Source organism: Monopterus albus, unplaced genomic scaffold (assembly GCF_001952655.1).
Source record: "Monopterus albus unplaced genomic scaffold, M_albus_1.0 scaffold127.1, whole genome shotgun sequence".
Taxonomy (NCBI): Eukaryota; Metazoa; Chordata; class Actinopteri; order Synbranchiformes; family Synbranchidae; genus Monopterus; species Monopterus albus.
This window is the reverse complement of record NW_018128007.1, coordinates 3,443,602-3,462,250: the sequence shown is the minus strand read 5'-3', so window position 1 is coordinate 3,462,250 and position 18,649 is coordinate 3,443,602. Positions and strand designations below refer to the sequence as shown.

Below are 18,649 nucleotides of genomic sequence, written 5' to 3'. Positions count from 1 at the left end.
TCTACCCACACCCTGTGCTTACAGAGTACCCTTTCAGCCACATCAAATAGCAATGCCTCTGACCTCTGTCTGCCCTCGCTGCCTCTGTGCACACATGCACAAAAACACACATACACAACATTGTCCTGTGCATACACTGCGGACCCTTCCTCAGTCGCACCTTATCTGGCTGAAACTCAAGTTCCACTTTACGTCCGGTTTACTATTGATTTTACCCTCGCCGCTATTCACCAGCTACACCCACTGAACCCACACAGCCACATATACACACACACACCCCTCACATCTAATCTGTTCCCTTAGTCACCGCCCTTTTCATTCTCCTGCTCCTCTCCTACATGTCTTTCTTGTCCTCTAAACTCATTCATTCCCCTATTATTCCTTTTAGAGTATCTCAGCTGAATAGTGTGTGTGTGTGTGTGTGTGTGTGTGTGTATTGATCAGAGAAGAGAGGAATAATGAAGACAAATAATTAGATATGCAAGTTGGCACACACAACTATAATTAAATATGTGCATCCACATAAGGAGCGCCCGAACATTTTTTCTCACTGCATCACACTACACACACACACGCACATGCGCACGCGCACGCACACACACTTAGCAGAGTCATAAAGTATGCAGAGAAGTGGACTGGTGCCAAAAGAAGCCGTCGGGCTTTGGGGCCTCATTTCCATGTTGGAGCCCATTTTAACTAGCAGACTGACTCATCGTTAATAATTAACACTCACAGTGATGCTCAGAAACAAAGCTTTGATATAAACATGGGAGAATCCAGACTGCACAATATACAGCTGTGCACACACAGGAAACCAAGGTGCAGAGCTAAGGAATTAAGTGCATCATGATGGTGGCTCTTTTCTCTCCACATTCCATCTCACCTTTTCAAAATCCCCCCACCCCCGGTCCCTTTCACAATATTCAGTGCCTGTTGCTTCCCTCACTCTACAAAGAAACTGCCATGCTGTTTACTTGTCATGCTCTGATGCCTTACCAAGTGCGTTTACCAGTCTTTCATCATTTTATGCCCTTGCATTCTTTCTTTCAGTGCAAAATTCCATTTTTTTCCTTTTGTATTTTTTTTTCTTCATGAACTCTCGCCATAAAGGTGGCAGCTCAAATCTATAAGCACAAGCTGCGTTTATTTTCCTCCCACAGTTCTCCCCATTGGCAGCTCAAAGCCCACCTCGCTCCCGTCTCTGGTGCGGCCATCCCCAGTGGATGCTGGTTAGACAGGCCTGTCACTACACTGCTGGCCACAGAGACAGACGTCAATATATTGCCATCCTGCTGCCCCTACTTATCTGGAGAGGAACATGCTGGGAGGGGAGAGGAGAAAGGCAGATGGGGAATTGGGTGCAGAGGTGAAAAAGAGAGGAAAAGAGGGGAGGAAAAAAATCTGAGGTGGGGCCTGCCATCCTTCAGCCTGATTTACAAGCCTATTGGATTTTAGACTAACATGAATCACTGCTCCATAGAAGCATTGCTCCCTGACAGAATGACAGTACGAATGAAACACATCATTCTGAGTGTGTGTGAGTGTGAGAGAGAGAGAGAGAGAGGGGAATGGGAGAGAGTATATTTAAACCTCTTTGAGAGACTACAAAAATAAATTTCTGTGGCAACAATGGAGCTCAGTTAGGATCCTCTGTACACATTAATGCATGTACTCCTTCTCTGACAAAGCTGCCTCTTAGGAGTCTTACCTATTGTGATTTTGTACTGGATGTAACCAGCTGTACCCACGGGTGCCTAGTACAATGGTGGACAAAGCATTCAGATCCTTTAACTAATTTAAAGCACCAAACACAATAAAAATACTCTATTTCAAGTAAAAGGTCCACATCAAAACTTTTACAAAAGATACATATTATTAGAAAAATGTAGTTAAAGCATCAAGTGAAAGTATTCAGTGCAGAAACATGGCCAGTGTGAGTGCTACCATACTTACTACATCATTATATTAGTGCTCATACATTAATATTTAACCCACATGCAACTCCTGCTGGTTGAGGTGAAGCTAGACTTTGACTACTTTATATAGGGTTGCGACTAATTATTTCAATTAATCTTCTCATTATTTTACCGATGATCCATTGATAGTTTGGTTTGTAAAACAAAGATAATTGTGAGAAATCTCATCACAATTAGTGCTCAGAGTGAAATTTACAAATGTCCTGTTGTGTCCAAACAACAGTCCAAAACTAAATAATGATTCCATTTACTATAATTTAAGACAAATTGTCACATTTGAGAAGATGAAACCATAAAGTGTTTTGCATATTTGCATTACATTGTCTTATATTATTAGTCAATTAACCAACTAACTAGGAACCATAGTAACTCAGAACTATGCCTGTCACATAAGTGTAGGAGCAAAAACTATAATATTTCCACCTGAAATTTAGAGGAACAGAAGAAATTCATAATTAAAATAAGCAGTGATCTTAAGCAGGTTTGTGGGCAGATGCTATGGGGTTTACTTGACCTGAATTACCTTCTTAGCATTGGTCAGATATGATCTGGCAGCCTCTGTCAGCGCCTTCCACTCCTCCTCCTCCATCACTACTCTTCCTTCTCTTCCTTGTTGCTCCTTTGCTTTTTCCAACTGGAGGTAGCACACCCAGCCAGAGAGATACCACACCTGGGAAACACAGAGGAAGAGACGCGGGTTGGGTGGGTGTGAGGTACAGAGATTCATACAGAGAGAAAGCATTCTTTGTTGCAGTAAGCGGGCTGTGACAAGGGAAACAGATTTGTAACCCTGACGGAGCATGTCTGTATGAAATCCCACATCCTTCTTTGACAAATAAGTTTCACACATATGACACAGAATCCTACTGACACACACAAGCAATCCATCACTCACATAACTGTCAGCCTGATCCAATCCTCTTCTCATTTCCAAATGCTGCATGAATGTAAATGCCATGTGCAGATACTGTCGCTTCACAATGAATTCAAATCTTTGACTCAATGTTCTACAAATTTGTTTTTCCATTATTACTTTTCCAAAAGAGGAAATTACTATATTGAAAAATAACTTCAAACTTAATCGAATTATCAAGCTTATCTAACTGTTTATTCAATTTCAAAATATTTAGCTCATACTACATTTCTAGACTGAAATTAATGAAAGAGGAAGCAAAGTGCCACAGTCCTGGGGCCTGACTCTGAAAGCAAGAATAGAGGGCTAAGGAGCGAACTCGACTGGTTTTGCAGTCCAATTTTTGCAAGGTACATCACCATGGTAACTTCAGTTTCATACCATACCTGCTCCGGAGCAAGTTGTGTTCAGGGCATTAAATGCCAACTAAAAAACACTCTCTGGGAAAACTTCACTATTGCTGTGGTCAAGTTTTGAAAACTTCTGAAACAAAAACTGACCATGATGATTTTATCAAATGTGAATGTCTGCAGGGTTTCCAGGCACCACCCGCTTTGGCAAAACAAAGCAGTATCTATAAATAACAGGTGATTTAAATGACCGGTAATGCTGTGAAGTTTACTGTCGCCTAGCAAATTGTCCGTCACACTGTGGCTATTTGTCGGAACATCAGAGGGGCAATATGAAAATAAAACACTTGCACTGGTTCAATTATGCTTAAATTGTCAGGTGCTATGTCTATATAACCCATTTTTAATTGCTCATTTTAAACTTCTAGTTGTGTGGTAGTATCACATTTCCTGGGGGCGACTGTGGTTCAGTGGGTTGAGCAGTTGTCTCCCAACAAGGAGGGCCGGAGTTTTGAACCTCAGTGCCTGCAGTCCACGTGTCGAAGTGCCCTTCAGCAAGACACCAAACCCCCAAGTTGCCCCCGATGGTTAGAGCAATCGGTGTGAGGTGGCGCCGCAGATGGCTGCCTCGTTTCTGTACCGGAAACAAATTGTGTGTAACATACTTGGCCAATAAAGGTGATTATCCTTTCTGTGCTTACTACCTTTAGAGCACTTACACTTGTGACTTAGTATGAAAAGCATCCACACATTCCAGTTTTTACAGTTTGTGCAAATCCTTCAACTGAATCAAGCTTCTGATGGACTTTTCTTCCAGACTTTTCTTTATGTAGGTTCAACTGTCACTTTTACAGAAAGAAACTAATAGTATCACCATATTTCTAGACCCTGCTTTAGAGTCACCCATGTGGTAAATGACTATTTGTTCAAAATCCGGTCTCATATACACAACATGTCAACAGCTGGACTGAAGTTTTCAAACAAAGAATAGCCAGATCAATCAGTGGGATAACAATATATTGTAAGAATAACAGAAACCTAGAACTCTGCAAAGTTTATTCAGTGAGGGGAAGCTTATTCTCTCTGTAAATTAGGATGGTGGAGCACATTAAAATCAGCTTGTGTTCCCTCTGTTTCATAATCACACCTTTTCTCAGCTTACATAATCACATATATGCTTGCTCTTCCACCTCTAAACACAATCACATCAACTCTCAGTGAACTTGGAGGTGTGTGTGCGCCTCTCATCTGTGGCCAAAGATCACCCACCCACTGTGTTCTTCAAGCACCAAGGCACGAATATTAGCTTTAGTCATTATTCATCGAGGGCAGAGGCAGTAGGGACCTGCACCTCTGCCAAATCAACCATTTAGCTAACAAACACATCAAGGCATGCCGCACTGAATTCAGAATTGCCGCTCAGCGTGCTGAGTGGGAGGCTCCCCCCTGCAGCCATACTTATCACAATAACAGCAGCATTGGAAAAATGTAGTCAAGTTGCAGAAGCAGCAGTCTGACATTTTTAATCACTGAAACATTTCTCTGTGAATGCAGAACTTTGCTCTTGTGTATTCGAGAGAAAAAAGAGTGAAACTGGGTCACTTAAACTCAACACTAACTTCTTCACAAATGAGAACCAATGCATGTCTTAAAAGCTAGAATAAGGCTAGAAAATTCTTTAGAGATAGTCCATTGTGAAATATTAGTGCATGTGGGGAAGATGGCTTGTGCATCTGCACTCAAAATTAAAACATGAGAAAGTTAGTTAATTAAGAACTTCAGAGAATCCATTCTCCTCTAAAACAAGCCCCGACAGAAGCACACATAAAATAAGTGTGGCGTCTGTCAATCAAATCACTTGGACTATTGTCCTTTCAAAGTAAAGTCACATCTTAGTTCCCATATGGTACTGCTAAAGAAGAACAAAAGCCTCATGAATCAACAGAATACCTTTGAAACAAGATTTGCAAGGAACAACATCAGTTGTTTGTACAGAATGTTATATACGTAAGGCTCCAACTATGAGATAGAAGAGAGTTGACAGAGGCGAGGGCGAACAACTTACGTACTGCACTTAAAAGAAGGAACAAGAAAAGAGCAAAACAACAATGGGAAGAGAGTCTGCCATACATGTCTGACATCAGAGATACAACTCTAGCTACATAACTGTGATGTGATCTGACAAAACATTTTCTGACCATTAGAACCGGTGACTGGTAGCAGGTGTGATTGGCTTTAGGCTCGCTCAAATCGAGTGTCACAGCTGTGCGTCTTCGGAGCTAGTTTAAAAGTTCAGCCCCCTCATGACTGCTCTCAATCTGTCAGTTGAGGGGTGTGTGTAGGAGGCTGAGCCTGGGGGGAGTGAGGGGATGGCACTGCCGTGCTCTTCTATCTGACATTCAAGTGGAATACCTCTGCTTCCTCTGCTACTGACGGTGGGGATTTGGAGCACACTGTCAGCACTGTTAGAGTTCCTACTAAAGCACAGAAAATACTGCCATTTATGCCACTTTCTAATAAGCTTTTAAGTTCTCAATCATACTCTGTGTGTGAGCACGTAAGTGTTGAGAGCAAGTAGTGCCAAAGTGTGGGTGTTTAGATGCTTCTTTGTGTACACACACATACAAACAGTGGCTCAGCGGAAGCTACTAAGTGCTCAAGTTGGGACTTTCTCCTTTCCACCAAGGTGATAAACATTTTGCCTACAAGTTGTACTGCTCCGGCAATAATAATAAAGACTGGCTGGAAAAGGGGGGGGGACGACATTAAAAGTCATCACTTAATCCTGTGCACTGACAAGACACATGTACACACACAGGTCCCTTACAACAGAGTTTTGCTGTGACCAGTCAGGTAGCAGTTGTTAGGAGCTGTTACTTTAAAGATTATTAAGACAACTGAATAAATGTGCTGATTTAGAAGATGTTATTCCTGTAATCTGACTCATTCACACACCTTTCATTTATTTATTTATTGCTATTTTTCACGGATGTAGCTAGGTGTAGATAGGAAGCTGACATTCCCATTCTTAATCCTGTCCACAAGGCTGTGATTGGCTGTTTGTTTTCTACAACCAGCTGTGAATGAGCACCATTAGTACGGCTGAATGAATCAGAGATGTGGGCTTTGATTCAGAGGTCGGGACCTAGGCTACAGCATTGACTGTATATACACTGATCAGTCAGATTCAAAGCCACACCTGTAGGTGGTGTTGTACTGGACTACATTATATACAGAAATCACGTCTTGGAAAAATGTATCTGATTTGTACTTTTTAGTTTGGCTCATGTCCCATCCATTAACATGGAGGAGTGGGATTTATGACCTATACAGTCTATTTTATACAGTTCAGTGGGCTAGAGACAGACATGTTGGAAATACAAAACCAGATTTCATTGTTAAGAAAATCAAAGACAAAGAAAAGTCCTCTGCATTTTAGTTGACACCTGGAGATGAACAAAGACAGATAAATAAATCATAAATAAAAAGAAAGAAATAAAGCAGACATGAGTGAAAGCCAAGCCGACCATCAGTTTTTTTTTAACTGGACAATAAATAAAGAGCCCTTTTTGTCGCTCACCTGGACGACCTCATCATCCTCCTCCAGAAGACCCTCCAACACATCTACTGCCATCTAATAAAAACAGAGAGAGAGACTGAAATGAGAATTAACAGTAATACTGGGGGGGTGGGGGGGGGGTGTAAACAGGCCCGGTTTATGGGAAACATTCATCAGCCCACACTTCTAGTATGTTGTCTATTCTCACAGGCAGCCACCAGGGCTCCCAAGCAGCTTGATCAATCAGCGTGATCAGTGACAGCGCGATAAGCATCTATGATGCCAGCGGCCATGCACAAAATTGTCGATATCAACAAGACGACAGACGTGACCGTCAATATACACTCTCACCAGAGCTTATCACAAAGTCAATAGTCACTGTGGCCATGCTGCTCAACAGCCGTTTTAATCCTTTTACTGACATTACCATTGCATTACTAAGAATATCTCAGTATCCAGCCCACTCCAATCGACGCACAATAACAGTAAAGATCACTGTGACCCACCATCGCTATTCCCCCCCCCTCACACAATGTCAAAAGTATTTCTCTAAATTTCTCTCTGTTGTATTCTGGAGAGAGGGTTTTAGGTCTCAAAGGAGTTTAATATAGGTGACCTTTGCCATAGTGCGTCACTGTCTGGGTGCATTTTCTGTGGGAAGTTTCTATTACAGAAAACAGACCTTGACTAAAGTAGGCTGTGTGTATGCTTCTCTCCTGGCTGATTCTTTTTCTGTGGTATGTGTGTGTTTGTGAGGCCCCAGGTGATGATATATTGATTTTTGTCAACTTCAGGTTGGAGGCGACTGTTAGCCAATCACCCATGGTGAAGGGCAAGAATAAAAAACATGCACACACCAGCACACACGCGCGTGCACACACAGAGAGAGCAGAACAGTCGCAGTCTTCAACAAAGCTACACACAACAGTGAGCACAACAAGCAGCACTAGTTTCTTGTTAAGGCAGTCTTATTAGCTGGAGAGCTTCCTAATGTTTTTCTCCTCCTGCTACTTGGAGTTTTCTTCCCTTTTCAATAGGCCAATGTTGTTCCGATGGCAATAAAGAGGTCTGTTGCCTTGGCAGACTGAAGGAGAGTCAGGTTAATTGAGAGTATCTCATTAAGAGTGTGCAAATGTGCATGTCAGGGAGTCAGCTGATTGATTGCTGGACCAATTATCAGCTGAAAACCCATTGTCCTTAATTAATTAATGACTGATTAAAAATACACAAACAAAAACACCTAATCCCAGCTGATGATGAATGGATTCATGCCCAGCGTCATAATTATCTACTTGACTTTCATTATATCACACCAGTGTGACAGACACACATCCGTAGACACACACACAAACACACAGAGCAATTCGAGCCAAGCACTAGATATAAGAGATAGGAGTAAAGAGCTGTCTGGGTATTAAACAACTGATAGAACAGGCGGTTTTGGAGCAACAAAAATAGAACAAGAGATATCCGGGAGCCAGGATAAGTGAGCAATGATAACCATTATATCATCTCCAACCGCACTCCTTCCTAACTACACTGGTCAACCCACGGGCAAGTGATTAAAGATTCAGATATTCTTAAGTCGCTTCACGCTCTAAACAACAACAAGATTAATATTCCATTGAAGATAAGGGGAGGAGAGGGGTATTACAGAGGCAAAAGTGACAAAATTGGAAGGAAGAGTACAAAGAAAAGTATCTTAATAAACAATGAAAACTGGTCCATGAACAGCAGTGGTGCACCACAAAGACACACACACATAAATACACACCAAAGACACTATGTACATGTTGTCCTCTTTATTTAAAAAAATAAAAAAAGCAACAAACGGAGGAAGAATTCATTTATAATGGCCATTGTGTGTATGTGCTTTGTTTGTGTGTGTGTGCGTAATCTTCAGGCAATTTTGTTTAACAGAATCATTTTACTGGAGCGCACAGCAGCGACAGGAGAAAGACAAATCACTTTACAAGCGAAGGCAAGCCGTGTCTGTAACACACAGAAACCCATACACATACACACGCACGTGCACAAACGGGGACGTCTACACTTAAGTAAATAAATCTCTGGGACGTCAGTGCTTAGTGAAGTTGGAAGCAACATTGCAAAGTACAAACTGAGCTCCATTGTGAGCTAAATTTAAGAACAGAAATGTTCCGTGAAAAACATGAAAGCAAACAGAAGTGACAGGGAGAGTAACTACCCATCAGCTACTGTGACAAGTATGCTGAGCAGACACCTTAATGGCTGTCAGGCGACGGCGTCTGTCTGCCTGCCGTGTGGCAAGTGAATTAGTGGTGGTGATGGGGGATGATGATGGTAATGTGTGCATTTATATGTGTCTCACAGTGAGGGGCGCATTGTTAATAAAAAGCTGTTGTTTTTCATTAAAACATGCCAATATAAACAAGCAGTAAAGCATGAATTACAGAATAAAAGGCTGACAGACTTTGCATAATTGATTGTTTGGTGCAAACAACAGGAGTAAAACTCAGAGATAAACTATTTATATAAAGCAGAGAAGGGTAGCACATCTTCACACTGGAGAACCAAAGAATAACTTAAACAACAGATTATCACATTTGTCTGTGTCTAGCCAATTAATCAGCTAATCACAATAATACAGATAACTGCACAGTAAACTTCCAGAATTTACTGGTGTAACTATAATTTGACCAAAATTGGATTTATTTGCCCAGAAAATAACAGAAAGAGTGAAAAATGCCCAATCTGCCCACACCTTCAAATCGCTTTTCTTCAACCTACACATCAAAACCCAAATATATTCATTTTACATGATCTTTAGCTAAACAGAAAAGCAAAACATTCTCCTATATCAGAAGCTGAAACTACTAAATGTTTGGCATTGTGATTACAAGCAATAAATATGGAAACTTGTCAATTAATCGTCTGCCCAACAACCGATCTATTAACTAAGCTGTTTTCTGCACAACAGAAGCTGGCACAAAAATACTTCCATAGAGCATCAAACTGCTGGACAATGATACCTATATATGTATATCAAGCTCCCCTCAAATATTCCTACTCTATTTCCATTAGAGCTACAGAAACCACAAGCAAATTTAGCATACATTCAATTGTTTCTCCTGGAAAACAATCAAAAGGGGATAAAAGACCTTGAAAAGCAATTCTGGTGACTTTTCCTCTTCCAAATTAAGTGGCACAGATTCATGTCTTGTTGAAACAGAAGACTGAAGAGAAGAGCAGCAGTCATGTAACTTGTGTTTTTATGAATTCATTAACCCACAGTCATTGGAGGTTTTATTAGTGCCTACTGTACTAACGAGGACAGTGAGATAATTACAAAATGCAACACTTTCCCCTTGACTTGCTGATATGCTCTTAACCCTCTATTAAGTGGAACTCAACTATCATAAAATATCCACTTTCTAAGCCAAATTTACTTTCATTTTGAGCCATTCATGTGCTCTCAAATTGAAAGGAAAGTGCTTTTCTCTTTATTGAAAGTCATGGCCTCGACTGACTTTGCATAAAAGAGACCTGTTTATCCAGCAGTGACAATATTATTTACATGCAACACTTTCCCACTTTGGTTTATGATTATTATTATCGCAGAGTCTGCTCACTGGCACCGAATTGGCAACCACCTCTATTAATGTCATAAGAAATTCATGCTTTAATGACAAAATCTATAAGAAACCTTCAAGGACAAAGAGCAGTGGTGCCCCCAGAGCAAAGGTCGAAGGTTTAACATGTAAAGTTCCAGTTTAGACTGTCACCTAGTAAAATGATTGCAAATGATAAAATGCCGTTTACACACCCTAAGGAACATCTGAAGAGATCATCTCACTACATTTTAGTGATTTAACCTGTCCTCACCATGCACTAGTGTTTTTCCTCCACTAACTATCAAGACAAAATAATATTATACAGCCTGATTATTTGGCCATAGTAATCAAACTGACATTTTTTATTTTGGCAAATGTTTAATTTATTCCAATTCAAGCCACATAACAGACTGAACGTAAAAGGCCAGACTGCTTTTCATCAGACAAAGAGCTTCATCGCCAACACAAACACACAAGGGTTTTTTGGCAAAGAACATGGCAGTTCTTCTACTTGGGCTATTCAACAAAGCACTATTATTTACTAGAAATAGCTGTTTACTCTAAGTAGGTGCAGAAAACTCAATAATACTTTAATACTTTGACAAATACTGTAATCAATCTTCCATAGTCTTGCCTCAATTTGGAAGGACCAAAAAAAAAAAAGTCAACAGGGAGAAAACTACAGACAAATGGTTGTATTCTGGCACACTGCTATAAACTCCTCAAACTGATCACTCTACAGGCTGGAAGCACACAACTTTACACAGAGTTTAGAGTTGTGAATAGATTTATAGTCCACAGGGAGAGATAGTGAGCACAAAAATCAGTGAGAGTGTGTATGTGTGACAGAGGAGTAGAGGAAGGAAAGAGAAGACAGGATGTTCCTATGAAATCCGGCTAAGTCCCAGTCGGGGAGAGACGAACAGAAAATAGCTAGCTTCTTCTTTACTTCCACTCTTAACTGCAATTTCTGTCAGAAACTTTCAAATAGCTATAGAGCAAATATGACCAAACTTGGGCGTGGATGTGTACAGTATATGCACAGCAAAATATGCACTTTATAACATCATGAGAATTGGTGCTGTTTGTTTCAGGGCAGATGACACCGACAGGAGGATGAAGACAAACGACGTGTCGGAAACTGTGGACCGAGACGTTGTCATTTTACTGATACACCTGACAGCCCATCTCCCACCCACACACACACACAAAAATATAACTACAGCTGAGCCGTTTAGTTGTGAGGGGGAAAAAGATACTGTTCTCATTTCCTGCCAGTAATAGCCATAAACCACTCAAGAGCGACTACACATTAATAACTGGATCCCAACAGAAAAAACTGCTGCTAGTGTGGCAGTAATCATAGAGAATGACATCAAGGGTTAATGACTGTTAGTGGGATTTAGCACTGAAGGCAGTGAGCCACTAACACCAAGGCCATTAATACTGGAAATTGATGTGTGGTTTAGTAGACAAGTGCACTGTATCACAGATATGGCAGTACTTCATCAGAATAAAGCTTCCCTCATATATACTGTATATGTGTGTGTGTGTTCTCTATGAATACCATTCTTCGATTAATGACACTGAATCCTGGAGGGGATAAAGGCTGGGCATGGCCTTCCCATCTTCATAGCCATACATACATACAAATGCCAGGCCGTCCTCCCACCACGAAACATACACAGGCTGACAACGGCAGAGAGTACAAGCACAATGCAACATTTTTACCTCGTATTCTTCGCACTCAATGAGCAGTTTGGCTGTGGTGATGCGAGACTCGTACGGAGGGGCTGCGTTCTGGAAAAAAAAGGACAACATCGCCACCTCTGCAGTGAGTGTTTACACAAGCATCAAAGAACATAGTTCTTTTCTTTCTCTGATAATAACATGAGCCAATTTCAAGGTACAAAATGTTCTGCAGCTACGTGGCTGTTAATAACAGCCAAAGTGTCAGCAGCCTTAGCTAAGATCGACCTGCTCCAGGAGATAAGAGTCATATCAGTGGAGCCACTGGGATTTTTGTATCAAATCATCACACCATCCCCTCTTTCATCACATTTTCTCAGCATCCGAGTGTAAACTGAGGGAAATTTGAAAATCATATCGTTGGCATTACAACCATTTTTTTCTCTTTGTAAAATTCCCTGCAGTAATTTTCTTACTTATCCTTTAAGTCCTTTCCTCGTGTTGTTTGAGTTTTCACATCCACTCTCACAGGTTTGTGAAGTGCTTGTTCCATCTTTTTTTATATTATCCCTCATTTCATTATCTCTTACTTTTTTTATCTCTACTGGCATTTGTGCTTGCTGCAAAATGCACTGTGACAATCCTGTTAGTTGAAAGTGCTTTATAAATAAACCGGGAGGGCTTATGAGGGCTGAATGCAGTTAGAAGAACACCAAACACTGCTCTAACTCACCTGCATGACTTCCTCTGTGCTGGAAGATGCTGCACTCTGTTTCTGGCCAGGAAGCCACAAACCAACGCTTCTCAGCAGGTATTCCCTACCTTCCTGAGAAAAATGTATATATGTGGAAACAGGTATATGTCAATGGTTAAGTGTTGTGTACACAGCTACAATTGTAAACAAACACAAAATGTACTCCCACAACACTGCAATAGAGTATTCTTACTGTTCATTTTGACTTCTACAGACCCCATCCTGAATACTCTATATGTGTCAGTGACATCTGGATTATATCAATGTTTTCAAAATTATTACTAGAGTATTCCAAAGAGAGACTTTGGTTGTTGGATGTGGGATGTTGTGAAGTCTAACTGGAGCCAGCCTGACCCCTACAGCTCACTGCCAGTATTACAGCTCCACTTCACTTCTATTGTACAGTATGTTGCAGCTAAAAAAGTACAAACAAAAAGTTTTCACTGCTAGCTTTGGGTTTATTTGATTAAGACTTGAGATATTTGCCTTTGACACGATGCCAATATCTCTATGCCTTTACTCACTGTGTGAAATTGTTCCTAGAAAGCAAGTGGTTATTTTATCAAAATAGTTTAAAAACGCCAGGCTTGATATCATTCATTTTGTTGCAAGTTTTATTCTACAACATTAAAAAAACTGTAAAAATGTGAAAATTATGTGTTTTGTTCAACACAAACATATAATGGTGACCTGAAACACTCCCACAAGTTAGTTCATCGAACTGAAAGTTCTTTCAAAAGAAGAAAAAAAAAGGTGCACGCTCTTAAACATGTGCCACATAATTTTAACACAAAGGTTTTGCCTTTGGCATCGTTTATCATAACAGCTGGTAATGCTGCAATACTTTAATTACCACTTGAATATGTGCAATGCTTTTCAAAACTAGTAAAGATAAAGAAAAGAATTATAAGATATCACACTACATAAGTGTCAGATGATTCATGCCAGAAAGTTCTGATGGCATCTCTTCTACCAGGCTGATCCCTCATTTCTCTCTCTTTATATCATTAATAGCTCTGAAATGCAACCATACCTTTTTTTCTGGAATGTGTTGGAGGCATCATAATTAAAATGTTTACAGTATTTTGAACAAATAATAAAACTGAAATTTTCAATGTAATACAGGACACAGATGATTTACACATCACTATTTTCAGCTGTAATGTTGATTTTACATACTGTCCACCTTTTTCTGATTTGAGTTGTATGGCTTTTGATCCCTTATATGCAACCGCATTTCCCTCTCTTGCATTTTAGTTCTGCCAATGTAAGATGCACAAAAGGATGCGAGGAGAAAGGAATCAAGGAAGCATGTTTGTAGAGACACGAGACATCCTTTCCTATAGTCCTTTCTTTGAGGTGTCCAATCCCGCAACTGATTTCTGATAAAAGGGTGTATTGGTCCATAAAAGATGGATCTCTTCTATCCTCCCTCATGTCTGTTCCAGGAAGCCTCCTCACTCAGTCCTCACTCCTCTGAGCAGATCATGGCCAAAAATACTGGCACCCCTGCATTTCTATCAGATAACACACCACTTCTCCCAGAAAACTGTTGCAATCACAAATTCTTTGGTATTCTCATATTTATTTATTTTGTTTGCATTGCAACAACACAAAAAAGCAGAAAAAGGCCAAATCTGACATTCCACACAAATCTCTAGAAATGGACTGGACAGAATTTTCAAAATCATCAAAAATAGTTTTATTTCCAGCCCGTGTTGGTCCTTTAATTTGTATGAAACTCACCTGTAGCAGTCAACAGGTGCTGGCAATATAGAAATCACAATGGTAACCAGTTAAAATGGAGAAAAGTTGACTCAACCCTTGTATCATGTGGACCACACTGAGCAAGGGGAAAAGAAAGAAGAGCAAAGAATTGTCTGAGGATCTAAGAACCACAATGGTGGAAAAACATGGTCAGTCACAGGACTCCAAGTCCATCTCCAGAGATCTGGCTGTTCCTGTGTCAACTGTGCACAACACTGTCAAGACGTTTACAGCCCATCGTGCTGTAGCTAGTCTCCCTGGACGTGGACGAAACAGAAAAACAGATGACAATGAAGGATTGTTTGAATAGTGGATAAAGAACCTCGATGAACTTCCAAACAGATTCAAGATGACCTGCAGCCACAGGGTGTAACAGTATCAGCTCACACTATCCATCGCCATTTGAAAGATAAGGGACACTATGGTAGGAGACCCAGACGGCCCCACTGCTGACACAGAAACATAAAAAAGCCAGACTGGAGTTTGCCAAAACTTACCCAAGGAAGCCACAGTCCTTCTGGGAGAATGTCCTGTGGACGGATGAGACTAAAATAGAGCTTTATGGTCGAGCACATCATTCTACTGTTGTTAGAAAATGAAATGAGGCCTTCAAAAAAAAGAACATGGTCCCTAGTGTCAGAAAGCTGGGTCTCCGTCAGAGGTCATGGGTCGTACAACAGGACAATGACCCAAAGTAAACTTCAAAACACACCAGAAATAGATTCAGACAATGAGTTAAGAGAGTTGTGAAGCGGCCAGCAATGAGTCCAGGTCTAAATCCCATAGACCACCTGTGGAGAGATCTCAGAACAGCAGCTGGGAGAAGGAACCCTTCAAATCTGAGAGACCTGGAGCAGTTGGTCCAAAACTCCAGTAGAGAGGAGTAAGAAACTCACTGATGGTTACAGGAAGCAAATGATTTCAGTTATTTTGACCAAAGGGTGTGCTACCAAATATTAAGTTGAGGGTGTCAATAATTCTGTCCAGTCCATTTGTGGAGTTCTGTGTGGAATGGATCAGATTAGGCTTTTTTTTGTTCCAATGAAAACAAAAGAAATAAACATAAGAATACCAAAGAATTTGGGATTGCAACAATTTTGCAGGAGAAGTGGTGTGTTATCTGACAGAAATGCAAGGGTGCCAATAATTTTGGCCATGACTGTCAGAGTCTTGGGTAAGGATCTTCACTAAGCCCAGAAGTTGTTCCCGTTGAGTAAGGATCGAGGAATGGTCATATAAGAGACTTTGGATGTACCCAATATGACCTCAAAGGCTCACACAGTAATTAACACTGATATCAGGCTCTAGCAGCATAACCGGTCTGTGTGTGTGCATGTTAATGTAAATGTCCATCTGCTGATTAATGGCATAAAATTCAATTTGTTCAGAATAATTAACTCAGCAGATTTCTGCTTTAATATGGTGATAACTCATCTAAACTGTGTGTGTGTGTGTGTGTGTGTGTGTGTGTGGACTGACCTGGTTTCTCTCTGTACTGAACAGGTAACTGGCCATGAGCTGAAGAGCCTCGGGGTTGTCATGGTGATACTGTAATGCTCTCTCAATAAACTCTCTGCACTTGTCAGCAGCTCCCTCCTCCATGCTACATGCGCATGCACACACACAAATCTCAAGTCAATACCAAAGTAGTAACAATAAAAGGAGGTTATAATCATCGGTGTTTAAATGTATGTGTGCCAGTACCAGAGATCTGTTAGGTAAATCTCGGCGATGGAGCAGTAGGCTGCACTAACATCCTTTGCTGTGAGGAGCTCAGGGTCTTCATCCAGCGAGGCAGCAGCTCCAGCCTGAGCCTGCTTAAAGAGCAGAAAGCACATATTTTGAGAGGTGTGTAAAAGTTGCATCAAACATGAGCAAAATCAAATGAGAGTGAAAACAAGCTGATTTTTTAAAACAATCAAGTTAATCAGTGAGTGGAAATGTGCACAAGTTCTCTATTTCCTATATATATATATTCCTATATATATATAAACCTTTTTTTAAAAGACTGTTTTGACATGTCATAGTAAACACTGTAAAAAATGAATGTTGCCCGATTTTCATTTAGTTGCTTCAGTGCCAGGGTCCTGGTATTGTGCATGTTGGTTCACTAACCACTGAACAGTACTGAAGTTTGTTTCATGTGAAAAAGGCTTATAAAGAGTTAAATTATGTTGAACAGCCAATGTGTTTTCTCTCTTATATACAACACTTGTTTATACCATTTCTTATCTATACTATAAGCACAGTTGTTTAAATAGATACCAACAATACAATATGTTAAACTACTGAATGAAACTGGAATAAATCAATGTACACTGTTACAAATGGAAAAGAACCTTTTTTTTAAATTAAAATCAGAACACCTTCAAGTTGTTACATTATTACACCAAATCCTAGTCATTTTTGCTCCTTTACCTCAGTATTTACCTATTCTTGAATCTATGTGCCATAGAAATATAATTCATGGTTGTTTTATTACATGACCATGTAAAAGTTTCTGCTACTTGAATGACCATGTAAAACTTTCTGCTACTTGAACAAAAAAAAAAGGCACCTCAAAATTAGAATTATGAAAAAATCTATGAACATATTTTTGCATCAGTCCAGTACTGCAAATTCTTCAAAATAAGAAACTCTGATTCACTAGTCTCAACATAACCATGGGTTGTTTTGTTATTTTATATATATTTCATTGTTCATCACAACTTTGGGGCAACATAGTGTTCCCTAATTACCTGTAATTTATGTATGATTTGTAAAAATTCTAAGTATTAATGTCATGACAGTATAGGGTTTTTCATGGCACTGCCATAACAGTAGCATGAGTGTGTGCATTACCATGTCAGTCATTTAGCATTTTTCAGTGAACTGACACTGCTCAAAAGATAGATGAAAAACAAATACTGAATAGATTGTCCAACAGCACCCCCCTGTGAAAATAAATAGCATTAGTCTAGCATTAAGCCATTAGCAATTCTCCCAAGCTAAAGTAGTGCATCTACAACAAGTAAACCACACAGGGAATAGGAGCGTGTATAGGTGTTAACTCACTGTGGTCTGTGCTTGTTTGTCCAATGCAGACAGGAGGACCTGTATTCCTCTAGTGTAGTAGTCCGCAGCATCCTGGCCTGTATGGATCTGTCCCAGGTACATATATTTACTATGGCCTACATCTGGGCTCAAGTCCACTGCACGCAGAAAAACTTAGGAAGTTTTGTCAAAGAAACTGCAGCCATTAAAAGAGCATGGGGATATAACAGCAGTGATTCAGTACAATTGCTGGCATGCACACAGCAAAAATATGAAACCTGTGTAGAGGATATTTCCTTAGCTTTCTGTGTGTCTCCCAGTTCAGAGTAGATGTGCCCCAACATATCTAGAGCTTGCAGGTTGGTGGACTCCACATCCAGGGCTCTTTGACAGAAAAGGCTGGCCATCTCAAAGTCAAAACTGTCCATACATTCCTCTGTCTGTACAACACAAGATCAAATTACGTAATATGATCAGAATTAGCCTTACAATTTGAAGACATGGCAGATCTGGCTTCTGTCTTTGCTGTAGATATCTTCACAGTGTCACCTTCTCTAGTAGTTGTTGAACAGAGTACTTCTCAGCTGTCTTCTTCTTGGCTTTTTCACGCATTCTTAGTTTCACCCTTTCCTGAGGCGACAATCCAACAAAATCTGCATCTGTTGTGATAAGATAACGTTACTTTTGTCTCAACTGTTCTCCTAAGTAGATAAAGATAAGTTCATTTCAGCTAATTATTTGTTGTCTCAGAGCTTGACATGAACGTTATCATTACATAATTTTAAACTGCTAAATGAAAAAACACTAAACAATTTACCCTTGTTTGCGCAGTTATTTTTCTTCTTTGGCTTATTTTTCTTTTTGCCCTTAGCCTGTCCTCCCATAGTAATAAAAAAACACGTCTTATATTTCGTCAGTCTCTACCTTAAAACACTTTTAACCCAAAGTTTCATAAACACGCGTGGAAAGAGATGAATGCATACAGAGCGCATGCGCTAAGTAGTGACTGTGTGCT

General features: G+C 40.2%; 1 protein-coding gene across 3 annotated transcripts in view; it reads right to left on the bottom strand.

The window, feature by feature from the left end:
- The window catches only part of LOC109967330 (probable assembly chaperone of rpl4), a 23,491-nt gene extending 4,859 nt beyond the window's left edge, over positions 1–18,632 (bottom strand). Inside the window, exons 1-10 of one of the 3 annotated variants that reach the window (XM_020612833.1) lie at positions 18,452–18,632; positions 18,184–18,296; positions 17,928–18,074; positions 17,656–17,808; positions 16,306–16,415; positions 16,081–16,204; positions 12,814–12,906; positions 12,123–12,191; positions 6,820–6,873; positions 2,500–2,646 (exon numbers count right to left, since the gene is read on the bottom strand). In XM_020612833.1, the coding sequence (XP_020468489.1) occupies positions 2,500–2,646; positions 6,820–6,873; positions 12,123–12,191; positions 12,814–12,906; positions 16,081–16,204; positions 16,306–16,415; positions 17,656–17,808; positions 17,928–18,074; positions 18,184–18,296; positions 18,452–18,518 (1,077 nt within the window). In that variant the 5' untranslated portion in view covers positions 18,519–18,632. Of the gene's footprint in view, positions 1–2,499; positions 2,647–6,819; positions 6,874–12,122; positions 12,192–12,813; positions 12,907–16,080; positions 16,205–16,305; positions 16,419–17,655; positions 17,809–17,927; positions 18,075–18,183; positions 18,297–18,451 lie in introns of all 3 variants that reach the window. The other 2 variants (XM_020612831.1, XM_020612832.1) reach the window with 2 other exon arrangements.
- Between the last annotated feature and the right edge of the window lie 17 nt (positions 18,633–18,649).